At 39.7% G+C, this 21,044-nt stretch overlaps 1 protein-coding gene and 1 long non-coding RNA gene across 3 annotated transcripts; one reads left to right on the top strand and one right to left on the bottom strand.

Annotated features, from left to right (window-relative positions):
* The first annotated feature begins 5,588 nt into the window (after positions 1-5,588).
* LOC106175398 (uncharacterized) lies at positions 5,589-8,137 on the top strand. The gene is made up of 2 exons (XR_001239677.2): positions 5,589-6,209; positions 7,378-8,137. It is a non-coding gene; the product is annotated as an uncharacterized LOC106175398 (long non-coding RNA).
* On the bottom strand, positions 8,052-20,085 carry LOC106175397 (nuclear receptor subfamily 2 group E member 1). 2 transcript variants are annotated; one of them, XM_013557376.2, is made up of 7 exons: positions 19,623-20,085; positions 16,009-16,245; positions 11,334-11,448; positions 10,703-11,016; positions 9,927-10,325; positions 9,488-9,649; positions 8,052-9,158 (listed from the first exon to the last, which is right to left on the bottom strand). In XM_013557376.2, the coding sequence occupies exons 1-7, from the start codon at positions 19,624-19,626 to the stop codon at positions 8,917-8,919; spliced, it is 1,473 nt and encodes a 490-aa protein (XP_013412830.2). In that variant the 5' UTR covers positions 19,627-20,085; the 3' UTR covers positions 8,052-8,916. The 2 variants fall into 2 exon arrangements, with proteins under 2 accessions (XP_013412830.2, XP_013412829.2); XM_013557375.3 differs by lacking the exon at positions 19,623-20,085 and adding an exon at positions 17,041-17,262.
* Between the last annotated feature and the right edge of the window lie 959 nt (positions 20,086-21,044).

Raw genomic sequence — 21,044 nt, 5'->3', positions numbered from 1 at the left:
TCACGACAACGACATGGCCCCTGAATCTGGATGTCACCAGACGAAAACGAGTGGGACCTAGCAAATTACCTTTTGCATAATAAAACGGTATACTACAAAGTTTACATCTGCGTCGACAATTTTATTTACCTTCTCTTCAGTTAAAAGTCCTTATATTGGTGCCACAAATCTTGAACTTAAAAATTGAGCTATAACTAACTCCGTATGGTTTTCATTTCATCAACATGTGCTATCTTTTTTTTTTTTTTTTGGGGGGGGGGGGGATTAGCAAAGAGAAAACTTTTGATTTTTTACAAAAGTCGCGTCACCTCTACTCCTTTTATCAGGCACAGGTTGTCTTTTTATGCCCCTCCTTTCCTATCTTGGGCCCTTGGTTCTCAAGACTGTTCATATGTTCATAAAGTACCCGGGGCAAGTCCGCAGTCGACATAGGAAAGAGTAAAGACTGCTCAATACTAAAACCGCCGAGGTGTGAACGGCTGTGGACGACATCGTGCTCTACAACGTCAAAGGTGAAACCAAACGTTATCTCAATGCAAAACCAAATGGAAATAAAAGCATCCGAATTCATCTCACCAGGAACGTACAGAGCAGGCCTATCAATAAATACGATCAACTTGTTTTGATTCTGTAGCTTTTCCGGGCCGTATAACAGCACGTCATACCACCTGTTAACCGTGTTCGGTAGAAAAACGACATCTCCTCGGCGGAATTATTTGTCAAATATGTTTTACTCAAAATTCCCATGGCTGCAATCGAACCAGTAATTAAAGACTTGAATGTTTTGTATTTTTTTATTCTCTCCTCTTATGGTCTCGCTAAAAGTAAACCCCGCCTGTTGTGCAGCGCCTCTGATCCCACTGTACTCTTTAATATCATGGGTAAAGCCAAAATCAATGTTAGTTTAGAACAAACTCCGAGCTCCGAGTCGGGTAGTCAAAGACGACTTCGGGTACATCACGAACCTAACCGTTCATGTCGGGGACTGGGGTTGCGTGGGCTGAAATGCGGCACCCGGATTATCGATTGCGACAGCAGGTCTACACATGTACACCCAATCTGGCGCTCTCCGTGACGACGTTGAAAGTTTCCATCCGATCACATCGTATCAACGGAGCTGTCGTGGCTGCGTGGTAACTCTGCTGTCTTGCATGAAGGCAGACACTGTGTCTCCGGTTCGAGTCACAGCAGTTGCTGTGTCCATATTTTTTGCCAGAATTAAATTTTAAAAATTGCGATTGATTACTATAAGAGGAAACTCGCAAGTACGGAGGGTGGGAGGGCGGCCACGGAGCAGTCGGTAGCGTGCATGGATGCAAATGAGACATCCAAAGCGTCATCAACCTTGGTAACGCAAAGTCACGGGTTCGAGTCCCGGATGAGGCACGTCAGTCCATCACGACAACGACATGGCCCCTGAATCTGGATGTCACCAGACGAAAACGAATGAGGGCGCTCGTGGGACCTAGCAAATTACCTTTTGCATAATAAAACGGTATACTTTAGAAAGTTTACATCTGCGTCGACAATTTTATTTCCCTTCTCTTCAGTTAAAAGTCCTTATATTGGTGCCACAAATCTTGAACTTAAAAATTGAGCTATAACTAACTCCGTATGGTTTTCATTTCATCAACATGTGCTATCTTTTTTTTTTTTTTTTTTTTGGGGGGGGGGGGGGATTAGCAGACAGAAAACTTTTGATTTTTTACAAAAGTCGCGTCACCTCTACTCCTTTTATCAGGCACAGGTTGTCTTTTTATGCCCCTCCTTTCCTATCTTGGGCCCTTGGTTCTCAAGACTGTTCATATGTTCATAAAGTACCCGGGGCAAGTCCGCAGTCGACATAGGAAAGAGTAAAGACTGCTCAATACTAAAACCGCCGAGGTGTGAACGGCTGTGGACGTCATCGTGCTCTACAACGTCAAAGGTGAAACCAAACGTTATCTCAATGCAAAACCAAATGGAAATAAAAGCATCCGAATTCATCTCACCAGGAACGTACAGAGCAGGCCTATCAATAAATACGATCAACTTGTTTTGATTCTGTAGCTTTTCCGGGCCGTATAACAGCACGTCATACCACCTGTTAACCGTGTTCGGTAGAAAAACGACATCTCCTCGGCGGAATTATTTGCCAAATATGTTTTACTCAAAATTCCCATGGCTGCAATCGAACCAGTAATTAAAGACTTGAATGTTTTGTATTTTTTTTATTCTCTCCTCTTATGGTCTCGCTAAAAGTAAACCCCGCCTGTTGTGCAGCGCCTCTGATCCCACTGTACTCTTTAATATCATGGGTAAAGCCAAAATCAATGTTAGTTTAGAACAAACTCCGAGCTCCGAGTCGGGTAGTCAAAGACGACTTCGGGTACATCACGAACTTAACCGTTCATGTCGGGGACTGGGGTTGCGTGGGCTGAAATGCGGCACCCGGATTATCGATTGCGACAGCAGGTCTACACATGTACACCCAATCTGGCGCTCTCCGTGACGACGTTGAAAGTTTCCATCCGATCACATCGTATCAACGGAGCTGTCGTGGCTGCGTGGTAACTCTGCTGTCTTGCATGAAGGCAGACACTGTGTCTCCGGTTCGAGTCACGGCAGTTGCTGTGTCCATGTTTTTTGCCAGAATTAAATTTTAAAAATTGCGATTGATTACTATAAGAGGAAACTCGCAAGTACGGAGGGTGGGAGGGCGGCCACGGAGCAGTCGGTAGCGTGCATGGATGCAAATGAGACATCCAAAGCGTCATCAACCTTGGTAACGCAAAGTCACGGGTTCGAGTCCCGGATGAGGCACGTCAGTCCATCACGACAACGACATGGCCCCTGAATCTGGATGTCACCAGACGAAAACGAGTGGGACCTAGCAAATTACCTTTTGCATAATAAAACGGTATACTTTAGAAAGTTTACATCTGCGTCGACAATTTTATTTCCCTTCTCTTCAGTTAAAAGTCCTTATATTGGTGCCACAAATCTTGAACTTAAAAATTGAGCTATAACTAACTCCGTATGGTTTTCATTTCATCAACATGTGCTATCTTTTTTTTTTTTTTGGGGGGGGGGATTAGCAGACAGAAAACTTTTGATTTTTTACAAAAGTCGCGTCACCTCTACTCCTTTTATCAGGCACAGGTTGTCTTTTTATGCCCCTCCTTTCCTATCTTGGGCCCTTGGTTCTCAAGACTGTTCATATGTTCATAAAGTACCCGGGGCAAGTCCGCAGTCGACATAGGAAAGAGTAAAGACTGCTCAATACTAAAACCGCCGAGGTGTGAACGGCTGTGGACGACATCGTGCTCTACAACGTCAAAGGTGAAACCAAACGTTATCTCAATGCAAAACCAAATGGAAATAAAAGCATCCGAATTCATCTCACCAGGAACGTACAGAACAGGCCTATCAATAAATACGATCAACTTGTTTTGATTCTGTAGCTTTTCCGGGCCGTATAACAGCACGTCATACCACCTGTTAACCGTGTTCGGTAGAAAAACGACATCTCCTCGGCGGAATTATTTGCCAAATATGTTTTACTCAAAATTCCCATGGCTGCAATCGAACCAGTAATTAAAGACTTGAATGTTTTGTATTTTTTTATTCTCTCCTCTTATGGTCTCGCTAAAAGTAAACCCCGCCTGTTGTGCAGCGCCTCTGATCCCACTGTACTCTTTAATATCATGGGTAAAGCCAAAATCAATGTTAGTTTAGAACAAACTCCGAGCTCCGAGTCGGGTAGTCAAAGACGACTTCGGGTACATCACGAACTTAACCGTTCATGTCGGGGACTGGGGTTGCGTGGGCTGAAATGCGGCACCCGGATTATCGATTGCGACAGCAGGTCTACACATGTACACCCAATCTGGCGCTCTCCGTGACGACGTTGAAAGTTTCCATCCGATCACATCGTATCAACGGAGCTGTCGTGGCTGCGTGGTAACTCTGCTGTCTTGCATGAAGGCAGACACTGTGTCTCCGGTTCGAGTCACGGCAGTTGCTGTGTCCATGTTTTTTGCCAGAATTAAATTTTAAAAATTGCGATTGATTACTATAAGAGGAAACTCGCAAGTACGGAGGGTGGGAGGGCGGCCACGGAGCAGTCGGTAGCGTGCATGGATGCAAATGAGACATCCAAAGCGTCATCAACCTTGGTAACGCAAAGTCACGGGTTCGAGTCCCGGATGAGGCACGTCAGTCCATCACGACAACGACATGGCCCCTGAATCTGGATGTCACCAGACGAAAACGAGTGGGACCTAGCAAATTACCTTTTGCATAATAAAACGGTATACTTTAGAAAGTTTACATCTGCGTCGACAATTTTATTTCCCTTCTCTTCAGTTAAAAGTCCTTATATTGGTGCCACAAATCTTGAACTTAAAAATTGAGCTATAACTAACTCCGTATGGTTTTCATTTCATCAACATGTGCTATCTTTTTTTTTTTTTTTTTTTTTTTTGGGGGGGGGGGGGGATTAGCAGAGAGAAAACTTTTGATTTTTTACAAAAGTCGCGTCACCTCTACTCCTTTTATCAGGCACAGGTTGTCTTTTTATGCCCCTCCTTTCCTATCTTGGGCCCTTGGTTCTCAAGACTGTTCATATGTTCATAAAGTACCCGGGGCAAGTCCGCAGTCGACATAGGAAAGAGTAAAGACTGCTCAATACTGATGGTATAAAAACTGTCTGTCACGCTGGATTGTTCCGCGGGGGCTGGGGTGGGGCTGGGGAGGGGGTGGAGGTGGGGGTTGGGCTAGGTCTTAGTGCCTGTAGACAGTTGTGAAGTGCTGTATAGCAGTCAGATGTGGCCCAGAATGAAGACATTTGGCATATATCACACTGAACTGTACAAACGTTCTTTAAATTTGAGGAACTCAAATTCAAAATGCATATTGGACACGAATACACGGATGGTTACCTCTTCCAAAGATCTCTTGAACTGAACTTGTTGTCCCTGTTGTCACGTGACAGATACTCCATTGTCCTCTGTCACGTGACATCAGTGACAATAATTATTAGTCTGAAGAAGTGTACGCGATGGTAGTGTCCAGCGTGTGATTTAAAAACCCGTTCCTTAAAACAGTAGTAACTAAACTTGGCGAGTGAAAATACATACTTTGTTCTGTGATTGGGCTTAATTATGCAAAGTAACTGGCAATCAAGAAATAAAGGATGGCATTAAAGGACGCCAATACAGGCTGTTTTATTGTTCATTAAAGTCGCACTCAGGGCCGTTTTAATAAAAGCTTTTAGCTGCATTAAAACGAGATATCCGTCTGATTCCAATCCTCGCTGTTTTACCGTTCAGACCCGTGATGCAAACTTTACTCATGAAAAAAGACGCTTGGTTACTATCTGTCTGTATACTATTTACATGTAATACTTGGCAGGAGAGGACAGTGTGTTCAAACAACCGTCATCCTGGAATAACAACTAAAACGGTGTTTGTCAAACCCGGTCTGAACACATCATAATGACAAAATATTAACTTCCAGGCGCATTTAATATGCACGCTTGTAAATTATTTAGAAAAGTCTGTTGTCGAAGTTAAAGCTGGTTTGGAGATTATAAGCTACAATGTGCGTCTAATGCATATAACAGCAAGTGCAAAGTCTATTGAGACCGTTTGACTTGTGCAGCTTACGTGACAGACACATTCTAAATATACATGCTAGGTAAAATGGCAAAAACTGTGCATGGGTCACATTTACATAAACTTTGAACAAGTGGATATCAATACGAAACGGGTATTTGCTGGCATCTTGCACCTGTTACGAACTATGACCTTTTTGAATTAAACTTATCAACAGATGTTCCAGAAACGAAGCAGGACAAAGCATATATTACATCCAACTCTCAGCCAATTATCAGAGGATAAATGACTGTCGACATCTACGATTTTGGCTAATGTAAAAGCCGCTACGGGCTACATTGTTGAAGGAATTAATTGGATCAGATACGTTTGTTTTCCAATTATATATTGACATTCTTCTATATAGAATATATAGACCGTAAAGGAAGTGCAATCATCTCTGATATTGGTACATCCGGGAGTTCGGTAGTGATATTATTATGGCCAATATGGTGGGCAGGCACCGGTGGAAACTGTTCTATTTACTTGTAGTCGTTGGACTCCTGGGACTAAATGTGTATTTCTTGAGTTCTCTATACCCCAGTTCACACGCCAGTCCACCCCAGGAATACGGTAAGCTGAGGTGATATTCTAGATGTTCACTGGTGGTGGTGGTGGTGGTGGGGGGATGGGGGGGGGGGGGGGGGGGGGGGGAGGCACAGCGGGTTCGTGCCTCCTCCAAACTAACCCCCCCCCCCCCCCCCCCCCCAAACTAGTATAACGAACGAGTAGAGATAAAATTGCACAATTGTTCATCCACATACCTTATGTCATAATTTGGGTGATAACATTGTTAACCTAAGTGAAGCGAAATAATTAAACCCCTGTCCAGCACCACCCTCCCACCGGAAAAAAAACTGGGTCCGCCAAAGATAACGTATGGCTGTCTGTCAACATGGTTTTATTATATAGTCTCCCATATTATAAAGAGTACCTAATGCAAACAGAATTAATTATTATCATGTGAATGACTGATGAACCCAAAGTAGTTCGTTTTATTGAATTATGGATAGTTGCAGTGATAAAGCTGTTATTGGACTATTTCGCAAAATTGAATGCCCAAATACCGATGCAGTGCAATGACTATGAAAATTGGTATATGGTTGAGAATATTTTACCTAATGCTGATCACTATAAAAAGATTTGTATGCAGCGGATAGTAAAGTAAAAAGGACTGACATCGAAAAATAAACTACGCTTTTGGCCCATTTTTCAACTGTTATCGTCACTTCACCCGCATAGGAATTGATGCAATAACGAAATGAATCATCACCGTACCACGTCAACTTGTTACTCTTTATTCTGTATACACCTGTTCCATTAAAACAATACATTTTGATTGTAAATTTCCAACAACAATACAATTAGATGCATGAACTATTCCCCCCTCCCCCAAAAAAAATCAGGCATGCACCCAGCCCAGACTTGACTAGTAACAATTTTAAACCTCCTAAAAAGACTTTCTCATGGAGGTGGACAACTTTACGCTGATACTTCTGGGTCACACTGACCTATCAATCTAGAGATTTCGCAGGAATTTGCGAAGAAAATATCATCTTCAGCGGGTTGGAATTAAGAAGATTTCAGTTAGAACGGTGCTGGGCGGTGCCTGTTAGTTTGCATAATTTAAAAACATTGCATCTATTTCCCTTAATGTTTAGTTTGTTTAAAAATGACCTTTAGCTTTAATAATTTGAATTCTTAGTTTATTTTTTCCTTGTCTTTGTATTTCTGTTTCCAGGATTCAATGAGAACGACGAAAGCTCTCTTGATGAGCTTAGAAACATCGTTTACGAATTAGAGGAATCTATCAAACTAAATGAAACCACAACTATCAAACCAACTCCAGACTTTGGGATGAAGTAACATGTGACGTCATAATGACGTAACGTCATATTGTTCCGGTTTGCTCTTGCTTCGGAGAGTTTTGTGACTACTTTTCGGCTTTTGGAGCGTTTTTTTTTTTTAATTTTAATATTTTTTAAAATGAGACGAGAAGGAAAAAGAAAACGAGAAGGATAGAGAAGAAGCACTGATGACGCTATCAATTGACTTACAGAGAACAGTTGCTACAAGACTAAGCAGGACGCTTGGTAATGTTGGCTTGAATCTAATAAGCTAATATTTGTACTTTTATATTTTTTCTTTTTTCAGTTATATACTGAAAGCACTGATTACTTACTGAATATTAGCTGCGTTTTTTCACTGAGTTTGGGTAGCCGCTAGTACTCTAATTTAAATCCAAATATGACAGAGTATGACAGAATATGAAAGGTATAATTGTTTGCTTTAAGTCTATACGACACAACAACATGGAACGTGGCTTTCTGCTGGCGTCTTGCTAGCTCCTGTCATAAGCAAAAAAGGGGGAACAAACTTGCCTTTTCAGAGAATTAAAAAAGAAAAGACTGCAAATAATTATAAATTGACATTGTTCTTTATATATACATATATATCACAAAACCTACGGCACCAACAGAAATAAATATTACAATAATACTGATCATCGTTCAGATTCTTGTACATTCAAAAAACTTCAAAGTGATATGGGTCCAACACGACACTTTAAGCTAATTTTGAATTTCACAACGTTTCCCCAATACCGATCAAAATGTCCAATTTTACGTTTCAGATTTAGGAATTGCATTCGGATTTTTCGAACACATTATGAAATAATTCATATCATTTTCACATTTAGACAAAATTCACATTAAGTTGCCATTAACAACGACTTATTCATTATGCTGAACATTAAGTCATATACCATTTTCATCAAATCGACCCTGCCGCTAAGTCTGCCATATTGGCATTATAGGGACAACAATTCATTTAAGGTATGGTCATATAATGATGCGTATTAAACTTCTTGAAAAATATGAGGACGGCATTATTCAAAGTTCACATTAATAATGGAAAATCTCAACAAATTGTCCTGGATTTGATCTAGGGTTTTCAACATGACAAAGTTCTGGTGACTCAGCAGCGGTAGATGTGCAAAAATATGGCCATATGATGACAACGTATCACATAAAGAAATAAAGGTTTTGCGCAAACTTTCCAAAATCACTTCATTATTATGTCCATAATGTTCTGTGACTAGGAATCAAAACTGGGACAAAAATAAACATAAACCAATGACATAACTTTGTCTTGTTGCAGTGAATGCAGCTCTGTCAAAACCACCATCTTGTCAAGGGTCTAATTCCAACATCAAAGCGCTCACAGTACTGCATCTTGTCGCTTCCCTCAGCGCCATCGCTGTGACATTTAATCCAGGAACCTAGCTTGACTTGAACATGTCACACAACAATCGCTCTATGGGGATACTCCCGATCGTTCGGCGGAAGAACAAATCCTCTATGGTTCGTGGGCTGACCGTGCGTACGGCGGGCATCAGTAACAACACTTTCCCGAAGCGCACCTTGCTCCCTGGTTGCTGGGTGAGGCAGTAGTCTTGAAGCATCAGCTGCGCCTGGTCTTGCAGTGCCTCCACTTGGAGAGAGTCTCGTAGTCCGCGCACCTCTAGAATAAAACAAAAAATTATAGCGTTCATAAGAATGATATGAGGAAGTAGAATAAAGATCATTAGTTAAAATAAATGATTTAAAAACGCTATCAGATTCTTGCGCCATTGCGTTAACACAGTCTCAACTAACGCGACCTCATTGTACCAAAGTGGTGCAATCCGTGAATGTCGCAACTAACACAATTCACACCGCACTCACGCTACTGCCAATTCTTACGGAGTTCTTAAACGACATGATATTCTGCTTACATAGACTACATGCCCCATGGCAGTTAAGTAAGTAGCAACTTTATTATTATTATATTACAAGGACCTCTTCACTTACCAGATTTGAACAGAACCAATGCTTTCAGATAGGCGTACTCTGTGGAATCCACCCGCAGCTGACTGAACCGTGTCAGAATATCTTGCAGTGCCCGTACTTGTAATATCAGAGACGACTTGTCCACTTGCCGTGTGTCTAGGCTGTTTGTTCCTAACAAAGTGCCTAGAATATAAAGATGTGGCATTTATTTATTAAGGGAATATGTTTCCATTGTTTCGTTCCTTTGCAGTATTTTTTCAAAAATTAAAATAGATAAGAGAATGCAGTTCATGTTGATCTTAAAATGTGAGTAAAAATATCAATTTCGAGCAGTGTTTATTAAATGAAGAGATATTATAAAGACCACATTCTCAACTCGTCCAACGAAAAGCTCATTCGGTTTTAACAGCATTATAAAAATGTCAAAAATTAAGATTTTAAAACGTCATATGTATCTTACCTATATCAATGGGCATTGACCACTGGGCAGCGCTGAGAATGAAGAGCTCACTCCAAGACTCTTCCAGCAGGATTGCTTGATCTCTGAACGGCAACTGGAGAAAGGACGGAATATTTCTGGCCCATTTCACCGACATAAACAACAGTCTTGCCGCAGCTTCGTAGATATTTTCAGCGGCAGCAGTCATATACATGTTCTGTTCTAATATTGGCAGGGACGGAAACTGAATAGGGTGGGTGAGAAATGACGGGGCCGTGGCTGTGACGTGTGCACGCAAACTGGTGACGTGGTCCGCAGAAGATGTGACGTGTGAAGATGGCACTGTAAGGTGTGTGGGCGGAGATGAGATGGAAGGAGAAACTGACAAACTGGACTTCTTCTCTTGTTTTGGTTCTGCACCTGTTTAAAAAGCCAATCAAATATAAATAACTACGATTCCTATGACAGACACGTTCCAAATACAGATACCATCAATTCCTGCTTTCGTTCTTTTTATTTTTTTTAGTTATCGCTACATGTAGTAGGCTAAGTCACACATTGTAAAATTCTACATGATTAAGTTTTCTTTAACATCGAGATTTAATTTCTTAAATCTAAATAACGTCTTTAAGTAGTTTAAGATCAGTGACAAGTATGGCAGATTGGCAATTGTTTAGGCATATACACGAATGATTTAAAACTTAACACAGTTTAAAAAACACAAATTGATGCATAGAACCAAAAGAAACTTATATTATCAGTTACGTTCACTAACAAGATTAAAGGACTAGACTCACTTTTTCTGTCGTCATTCAGATCACCCGAACGTGACGAAACAGTTGAACATGGGCGGCTGTCTTCGTCATTTTTCGTCATCCTCTCTTTCTTTTCAACGCTTAACTCTTGTTCGTTCCTCTGTGAAGCTGAAGATGCCGAACTGGACTTGTCCAGTTGAGCGTTCTCCTTGGGCAAACTGACCACTGATGATGTCCTTTTAATGTCAGAGATCATGTTTAACGCTGACGGTTGATAAAGTTGGGAGCCATGGTAACCGAAGTCTGGCGTGAGGCCAATGGGGGGACTGTACTGATGAAACTGTGTATACTCAAATCTGAAACATCAAGAATGGAGGTTTTAAACATAAAAGAGGATGTATTTGACAAATATTTCATTACTCCTGTCATGAAATGACAATTTATTGTTTTGATTTTGAAATAACAACGACTTCATAGTGTACTTAAATGGCAAAGTATTTTGATTTAATTTTGACATCTGAAAAAATTGTACGCAATTGATTCGCGAAGTAATTTTTTATGTCGAGCGTTTATCCAAATTATTGTTTGGATTTTGAAATGGGAGAAAAATTGTGACAATCACAGAATAAACGCTTTCGCTATAGCGCAATGCAGACGTAAAGTTTTGACTTACCGCGTTCTGTCCAGGAAGGCGGATGGCGGGAAGGGACTGTCGTCTGCGGACTTCATTATGTCTGGACTGTCGCGTTTATATTGGTAGCATCTGGGGGCTCGCTCGTGCTGAACAGCTGAAGGAATAAAAATTTTATAAATTCAAATTAATTTACTTTATTCCCTTAGCGTGAGATGAATAGCAAGAGCGTAAATTTGAAGTTATACTAAAAAAAAAACAAAAAAAAAAAAAAAAACAGCTAAAATAAAAAATACATAGACCCCTTTATAAGTTTTTGAAGAGTCACTTCATTACAAAAGTGAATGAGAAATTGAAAACGGATGTCATGATCGTAATTTTCTAAACAGCTGTAGATAGGGTATGCCTTGTTGACTAGGGGGGAATCGTCCAAATTTATATTTTAAACTTTGCTATTTTTATGTCTTACGATCATTGTATGCTTTTACAATTCAACTCCTGCATGTCAATTTTCCAGCTCTGCGCACAGATAATCTTTAGCAGTTTTCGTTAAAAAAACAAATTTGATTTATGGCTTAGTAAATGTCTTGCACTAAAGGCGAGTAGATTATTTCTCAAATCATTCATCAATAACGGTGAACGAGATGTTTAAGTTGCGATAGTTAATCTTAATTATTTCACAGATTACCTCGAGTATGGGAATATTCAAAGCAATTGTATCCTTTTTATAATAAGCACTTTCATCTAACTGAAGTGTAAAAAACACAGCGGTGCCCTTCGATCGTCTCCATGGCAACGCGAGATAGCACGAGGAGTAGCGCGCGAGAAGAAGTCAATCTTTCCCCAGCTGACGCTATTTGCACGTTCATTAATGCACTTCGCGCTGGAGTGACATTAATCAATGCGCTATTAAAATATTAACACTTTACACATGCTAATAGACAAACTTGCGTTCTTTTGAGCGGAGCTAAAAGATCTCGTATCGGAAAAATCAATTCTCCAGGAAACGGCTGATTGTCTGTTATATCGTTCAAGCACATCTCTTCAGTCTATCGAGTACACCGTTACCCGGCGAGCCGAGCTAATTTGGCGGCTAATCTCCCTCTTTGACACCGGGTTGCGGATTAAAACACTACTAATTAAACGTTGCTACCGATAAATGTTTAATTACTGCACGGGTTAAGTCCCTCCACGCGAGGGCAAGGGATATTTTCTGGCAGCAACGCGGACGTACCTAAGGGTCTATTCCCACAACTTTAGATCGATCTATCACCGCGGGGAGTCTCATCAGACTACCGTCAGATAATCCCCTTAAGTGTCCATCCCCGCCCACTACAAGCCGTAAGGGGCAATTAACTTTTGTGTCCGCCCGGCTGACAGCTATTCAGCGCGAACCCCCAGGGAGTTAGGTCGATCCAAAGTAGGTCGATCTAATCTATGGAAATGGGGTGTAAGTCCACTTCAATTAGCTTGACCCAAACGTTCTCCGTTTTGGATGATTGATTAAAAAACCATGGGCGTTGGCCACATTTCTTCGAATCGAGTGCATATTGACTGAAAAGGCAGTTTTCTGTAATGTTTTTGTTTTCACTGGTGATTGCATGTCGGTGAGCGGTGGGATCAGGGGTGGGGGGGGGGCAGAGGGGGTTTGGCCATCAAAAATTTAGACCTGGTCTTTTCTTGATAACCTAAACCCGCCCGAGTGTTTTCCTTTAGTTCTCACAGTGCGTTTTTGTGTATACCCCACCTGGGCAAGAGTATAGAGTCTTAATGGGCCTCGCGTATGAATAATTATAATGTCTACTTCCAAAGCAAGTCAAGCTTTTGGAAGCTTGTGATAATTAAAAATCACTACAATAATCACCTCTAAAAAAGAGAGAAAAAGTTTGTTCCTGTTTCAAATAAAAAAAGCTTTACCCAAAGTGATCCGTCGAAAGGCTGCAATGACAAGGCATTTCTGATGCCAATCAATATCAGAGCTACTCATCCGAAGACGGAAGTGCCATTGTAAATGATTTTCCTGAAGCTACCACGAGAACAAGATCAAATTTTCACCAGCTCTCTCCTGGGGCCCTGAGAACAGATCAGCTGGTGAAGTCATCGGAGCTGACTCAAAAAGTTCCAATTAATGATAATCAATTCAGAATGCACTATTTGTTAGGACGGTAGGTGAGGTCCCTAAGCCTAGTTAAGAGCACCAAGTAACGAGCAACTTTCCCTGCTTTTACTCTATTAATAGTTAAATTGAAATTTTACAACATATTTGATCAATTAAACTGCTTAGTTAAGATAGATATTATTCCTTTTCTCAACCTCGGTCATTGACAATGTATTGTTTTAAACGAGAACATTGGGCAATACACTAGATTATGAGGTTTTGTTTATATCTTTTTAATGGTTAAAAAAAGAACGTCTGTATCTGATAAGATTTGCTACTACTGGTGCTGAAACTCCCCCCTTCATATAAAAAAGAAGAAAAACATATCAAAGCAAGCCTCCTCTGATGAGCAGATCTCCTCTGGACGCTCATAATTAATTATTAACTTCCTGAGATTTAGTTAAATATATCCTGGAGAACAACAAATTCTGGGAATTCATCGAGTTGTGTGCGACATGTGCCTTAACAATAATGATCAGAGACTTAAGTTAAGTGGCGGAAAATCGAAGCGTTATCATTTCCTAATGACATTAATAGCGCGAGTGTTAATGAGAGTTTGATTTTTGAGCACACACGCGGTTGTGTCAACAGCGCGCTGTTTGCTCAGCCAGGTAAAGGTAGCGCGCGTTCTACTCGACGGATTGATTAAAACGGAGACATTTGAAAGTCTAATGAGGAAACGCGCTCAGTCGCCATTGATCTGTGGATGAAGGGGGCGCAGTGGGCTGCCGTTGCTGAGATTATTGATCAAAAAGTGGCAGGCTAAGAAAACAAAACTAACTTCAAAATGAGGAGAAATGACAAGAACAGTTGGCGACATTCCCGTTTCCTCACAATAGATCAGCAGGCAGAGTGGTTTCCGATCTATAGTTTTGGTGAAAGGCAATAGGCGAACAAATAGACGACTAAAACAAGACCAGTTGCTCGGTTCTCGCACATTTCTATTCGTTATTACGCTCCAAGCACGCTGATTAATCCTAGGTTTCGTTGTAATTTTATACGATTCTTTCCAACATGTGGCAATGAGTTCCCGTTCCCCATTTAAAGAGGCACGTTTTCCTGGACATATATCAAATTAATGTCCAAAATACATTAAAATGATATCTGAAAATGCAAATGCGATTTACAAATGACTTGGGCTCAATAAAGATTTAAACGAAAGTCGTTCAAAAAACACATGTCGCTAATGAATGTATTAATCATCATTTAAAAAGGTCTTCAGGTATGTAAGACATAGCATTGAAAGTATATATTCGATGTGATGTCACTTCAGTTTTGATCATTAGTTTAAGTTCATTCCTTTATGTTTTTATCTTCCTTTTTTCAAGCTTGAGTGAAGGATAATTAATGCATCAATTTTACAAATGTCTATATAATCTGTTTCACCTTTTGTATCTCAATTCAATTAAAATACGTAAAACGTGAAGTTCCACCGTTCAGTTTATGCCTGTCAAAATTCCAGTTTAAAAGTTTAATTAAGCTTATTTAAAGAACGCAAAGAACTGTAAAATGATTGCCAAAATTTACTCCTCCCCGTTCAAATAATTGCCACGCATTTCTGCCAGGTGACAACTAGGAGGCGAGAATAGCGTGTCAAGCACACCACACGTGCTTAATTACAGGTATGTACAAACTGAATTCACACACAACAACACATCAGGTAACAGCTCTGATGTAGAACCACAATAGCCGCTTAATTTTCTGACCTCTCACACCAGTGATGCTACGCGGACAAAGACGCTACCTTGGTCGGAAGGTGTTAAAGTCAACATGGCCCGGAGCAGCGTTTCGAGAGGTCAACAATGCGTCCATTGCCCGCTCGAGTTACACTTGATTACATAAAATTTGGGCAGTTATGATAAGAATCTTGTCGATTACGCGCTCTGATACCTCGGACGCAGGTCAGCAATTGATCTGGAGGAGTTTTGGACACACCCACTTATTTGGGTTATCACAATTGTACATCTATCTCACCTAGTGAAAGGCTTAGCCGCTCAAAACCACTGAAAAGCTCTGAAAACCGTTTAATAGAACCCTGTGATGTATCACTGAAAGAGGTTAATTATTTCGCAAAATGAATATTGTTGTGTTTGGGGAAATACTGAAATAACCTGGTTTCGGGGATGTGAGAATTGGGGGCACGGTGCGGTTATATATTGTGAGTTACTTGGCAGGAAAACTGGAAATGATACACCAATGGTTTGCCACAATAGAATATTGAAGGGCAGTTTAATGTTAAAAGATGAGTGTATTACTGTGCATAATTAAATAAACGTATGATCCTACTTTGGTTGAAAATAGATAGATAGTATTATTATTATTATTATTATTATTATTTTATTATTATTATTGTTGTTGTTGTTGCTTTTGTGCTAAAATGATTTTGGTAAAAATGTAATGGAATTATAAAGATTAAATGTTGCGTTATCTGGTTAATGAAAATTTGAAATAAAAAATGTGGAGATTAAACTACAAGCTTAAACCAGTATGGCCTGTATGAAAAAATGATTTAATTAGAGAACCTTTTATAGACAATTATCACAAAATAACATAACATACCATCTTTGTTCATTTTAACTTCCAAACATTTTCTAAAACGGCAGGCTTGGCACTGGTTTCTCCTGGCCACGTCTACCACACAGTTCCCGTTCTCCTTACATACGTACTCCAGGTTGCGTCTGATACTGCGTTTAAAGAAGCCTCGACAACCGTCACAACTTTGTACCCCGTAGTGCTTGCCTGAAGCCTTGTCCCCGCAAACCAAGCACAAGACTTCGGGCTTTCGATGGAGGCTCTCTGTGGAATGAAAATAAATAAATGATTAAATCTTTGGCGTGTTCATACTAAAATCGTTTTCAATCTCTGATTACTATACCTTCTTTACTGTCTCAAATTCCTTTAAAAATTTAACAATTATACTAATAAAGATCTCCAGTGTATTTCAAACCAAAGGTGTTTAGGAAAAAAATTACGGTAATAACGGCATCAGTTGATATCTTTTGAATTTCTATAATCGTTTCTTTGCGGCATTTAAACAAGCGGCTATTTATAATAAATATTCATTAAAGGTCATATTTAGGCATGGCACCGATTAATTGACGATGGGGCAAAAGGCTGAAGACAGATTTCAGCTGGTTCATAACTTCGGATACTAACTGATAGGTTTTCTTATTTCACGTCCTATCAATTAAGACCAGCCGACCGAGCAACAATTATTTTGAATTTCAGTATCTTCCTGCACTGTGTATTTATGAACGTGAGTTATCTCTGGGCCATAGAGTTGTGATCTTTTATATTGAAATAACAAGACAGAGAAAACAAATCCAAACAAATCATGAAACGTGCGTATTATTATACTTCAAAGCATCGTCGATCTGTGAAATATTTGTGGAATTTTAAAACCGGCGGACACGTTCTTTTTTTTTGGTTTTTTGACGAAAGAGTTGAAAAAGAAGCTTTTAGTTTCTATGGAATTTCAAACGCGTCACTCACCAAATTGATGAAAGAGGTTAAACGTCAATTTGGGAAATTAATTAACACAAAAGTAATTGAAACGCTCACGGAAACAAACTACGATTCCTGTAATCTTACCTGAGAAATCTTGATACCGCATGATCGAACCTACTTTGAGTTGAATTTTGAAATTCTACAACTCTTCTTCTTACTTTTCCCGTCGCTGTTCTACTAGTAAAGTGACATAATACCGCATAACAGCTGGTGAAGGAACAGACATACAAACTAGTCCGGTAGTGCAAACATCAACCGGGCTGTTCGCTAAACTTTTGTTAGCACGGCTTGGACAAACAATGGTCTAGTCGAGAACTAAATACAGGGGGGAGCGATAAACCACTTGCTTCATGACTTTTTAAAAACCGGTTTCACACCTTGACGTTCGGAGGACCAGTTGTTGATACAGGAGCGATTAACACGACTTAGAATGCAACCGTGTTGTTTGGCCTGTCTCTGAACGATTTGATTCTTTTATACGCCCCCTTTTTCACCTGGCCGTAAAACGCACGTGTTTTTCTTGTCAAGTGCGTAATCTGTTGAGCTCAGACTTAACTGTGTAGATTTCAAACACTTAAGTGTTCAGATTGTAGTCACTTAACCATGCAGGTATCAGCCACTTGGTTGTTGCTGGCACCTTTTGTTTCCTGTGGGGGTGACAGTCGCTCGCGTGCCGCATATGACCTACAGTTGATTTTTGATACTCTACAACAACTTCCGATATAATAAAACTGTTTTTCGTTACTTTTTGTCAGGAATGGAGTTGACAGTTTAAATGAAAATTATCAGCAATGCATAGTGTAATGTTATATAGATTTTTGTCACATTGGTCAGCATGAGCTACGAAAATAGATTTCGTTTTTAACAGTACGTGTATACCTCTTGTTTTCAATATCATTGCACATATTCATAGTCATAGACTACAGTTTGCAAGCATGAGAGTCATTGTGCTCGTGCTGAGGTAATTTCAATGTTTATAAAAGACATATCAATGTCTCGGTGTCTGAACTTTTTAACTCCATCACACGAGAAGGTGGTAGTCAACCCAATAAACAAAGAATCGAATTTTAGCAAAGTGAATTATGAATAAAAGAAGACTTTTCTACGACCTTTCCAACATAAAGGTGTCACATGTGGGCTACCTTCCTCCCTTTTTCTTCAATAAAACAGTACCTCTTGAGAATTCTTATTTGTGATAAATCGCAGGAAGGCAGTGCAACAAAAGATTTTGATCTGGAAACGATTTTCTCTTTTTTTCAGAGCAATGTTCAACTGAAAAAGCGACTCCAAGAACAGTCTGAGCCCGGCAATCCGATCGCGGAACGTTGGAGTCACTCTGCACGCGCCTTGTCTCAGAAAGGGTTCAAGCTGTCGTCTTTTCCTCAGTTAATACTCAGATAATTCTCTGTCACCTTTTATTACAGATATTTACATTCAACATAACACCTCTGCAAGGACGAAACGGTGGTTTTAAGTAAGACAAAGATAGGAAGAAAGGTTTTCTTAAATGTATATAAATAAATTGATGTATTGAAGAGAGCACATAAAAAATGTCTCTGTCCTAACCGACTTTCAAGATTTATCTTTCTCTCGTCACACCAAACGATCACGTCGCTGTCAAAGGTGATAGCAGACTATCTTACACCAGCTGTCGTCTGCTCACAACACGAGACTTATCGCGGATTTATCACTTCACCTACGTGAGATCAGACTTCAATGATCACTACGCCTACCGCTTTATACTCTCACTTTTTTATTGAAATGTAATCATAATTTAAATATCCTCAATACAAGGAGACACGGTATGTTTCGTAGTTCCTAATATTCGCCTAGTAAATCTATGTGAAATAATTTCAACGGTGCATTTTGATTGATCACTTCACTGTCGTGAGATCAGACTACAATGATCATTACGTTTTTCGCTTTATAGGCCTACTATCCCTAATTTTTTCCAATATTGTGATCGTACTCTCAAAAATTTGTCATGACCAACTTTGAATATTTTACAAGGGTTGCTTCGTAGGTCCTAGTGTTTTCCTGGCAAAACTAAATGAAGCATAATAACGATTTTGAAGATAATTGACGTTGTAGGGCCAAGCGTCCAGCTGCACACTGACTATATGTCCAGTCCCAATTTTAAATTATCCCTTTTAGTGACCAGATCAACGACCAGTTTTACACAAGTAATTTTGCCAGAAAATTAGACTGAAGTTTTAGACCAAAATTTTACTCATCTTTGATCCAAGGCCAGTCTGTTGTCATGCCCCGTGATAAAATATTGTGTTTGTTTAATAGACCAAAAAGCTAATTATTTTGCCAAATGATTAATTTCTTAATTTGGACTGAATTGAAGACGATCAAAATCATTGTCGAAAAGCTAAATTTAAGATGTCCTCACATATTCGATGATATATATGGTCTTTTTTCGGCACCTCTTTTTTCTGCTTTAAGTTCCGCCTTACTATTATCACCGCCTTTCGCATTTTTTTTTTTTTGTGAATTTAAAAATATTTTAAAATACTATTCTAGTAAAGACAAATGGGTTTTTATTATTTAGATAATTTTTAGTAATGGCATACGAATGGTAAAATTAAGTGCTGATTTTGAAAAAAGTTTGAAAAAAAGTAAATATTATTTTATAAATAAGGTGAAATAAGAAAACTTACCCATTTTTACTGGAGGTTGCTCGTTTCGTTCCCGTGATTTGTGTATTCTCAGTGACCTCTCTAAGTGATCAGATTGGACTTTTCTCAAATACGCAAATGCAAATAGAGACGCTATTGTTGAATTTCAGCGTTTCAATTACACGATTATCTCTGATATTCTGTTTTTCCAGTCAAAATCAAAGCTCATGTTAACAGCAATTACTGCAAGCGAAATGTGTAACTAATGTCCAGCGCTGTGCAAGGGTCGTCTGCGTGGTTTTGTGTCGTCTGCCACGGTAGCCAGTGATCGTCTGCCTTCAGGTGAAAGAAAACCCCAGCAGCGAGAAGAGGCGATGTGATCGCTTCTTGTAACCCTCCAACAAACAGTTTACAACACACTGCCGGGGGTCTCAGCTCTTCTTTCCATTAACTATCCTCGACTCGGGCCCCGTCCAATGCGATGTCGCCCTTATCTGAGCACCATCATAATGGACACGCGCATCTAGAAGATGTCATCGTTGGTCGATCAAAAGGTAACCACCAGAACCAGTATTATCAAGTGGATTGCACGGTGTCGGCTGGAGGGGTGGGAAGAACGCAGATGTGACGCACTGTTATCGAGTTTGATTGGCTCAGAACTTCACGGTGGTGGTCTCCAAAAGCTAATTGACGTAGCGGTAATTAATGATAGTTTTGCATTAATTTCGTTGACTTTGGAATGCGTTACAAGGTAGTTAACAGAATGGCAGATTTAACACGTATATAGTAGTTGATGATGTTTTCTGGGAGTAAGTAGACCCCACCCATGTTAATATATTGTGACGGACGATCAATAGGTGCAAAGAACAAGCTCACATTTTAAGAAACAATGTAAACTTTTATGAAGGTTAAAAAGCTTCAGCTGTAAACCGCGTATACAACTAGCTTCTCGGTAGTGATTTGGAAATAAAGAAAAAAGATCGTGGAACGTTGAGAGGTAGATTAATGAAAAGAACCAACTCTTTTCTGCTGGAATTTCAAAATATATACTCCCTAAAATTTAAAATATATAATTCCCAAACTTGTGAGTTTTGTATTCCTTTCCCATAACGGGCTATTAAAAATCATCTACCAGATATCAATTATCAACCCTCCCATTTTCGTAAGGAGTCTCAAGATTTAGGGGCCCTTTTTCACCCAACCTGCCCATCTAAATCAAAACTCTCCCCATCTCCTAGTTTTCCGAGTTCTTAGAACTGAAAATGTTTTTGCTAACAATTCTCTTATTTGTACACGAAATTAACATAATATCTTGCGCTATACGCCTTCTCTCTGCATTGATATCTATGCATACTTTTAAGTATTCACCGCTTTTTCAAGTGCTCTAAGTTGAGAAAATGTAAGTTGAGAAAATCTAATACAAGTATCATTAGTCTAAGAAGTTGCTTTCCATATCGCATATTT

Source organism: Lingula anatina, chromosome 3 (assembly GCF_051362555.1).
Source record: "Lingula anatina isolate TDL-2025a chromosome 3, LinAna3.0, whole genome shotgun sequence".
NCBI classification, from domain to species: domain Eukaryota; kingdom Metazoa; phylum Brachiopoda; class Lingulata; order Lingulida; family Lingulidae; genus Lingula; species Lingula anatina.
This window is presented reverse-complemented; position numbering and strand designations above follow the sequence as displayed.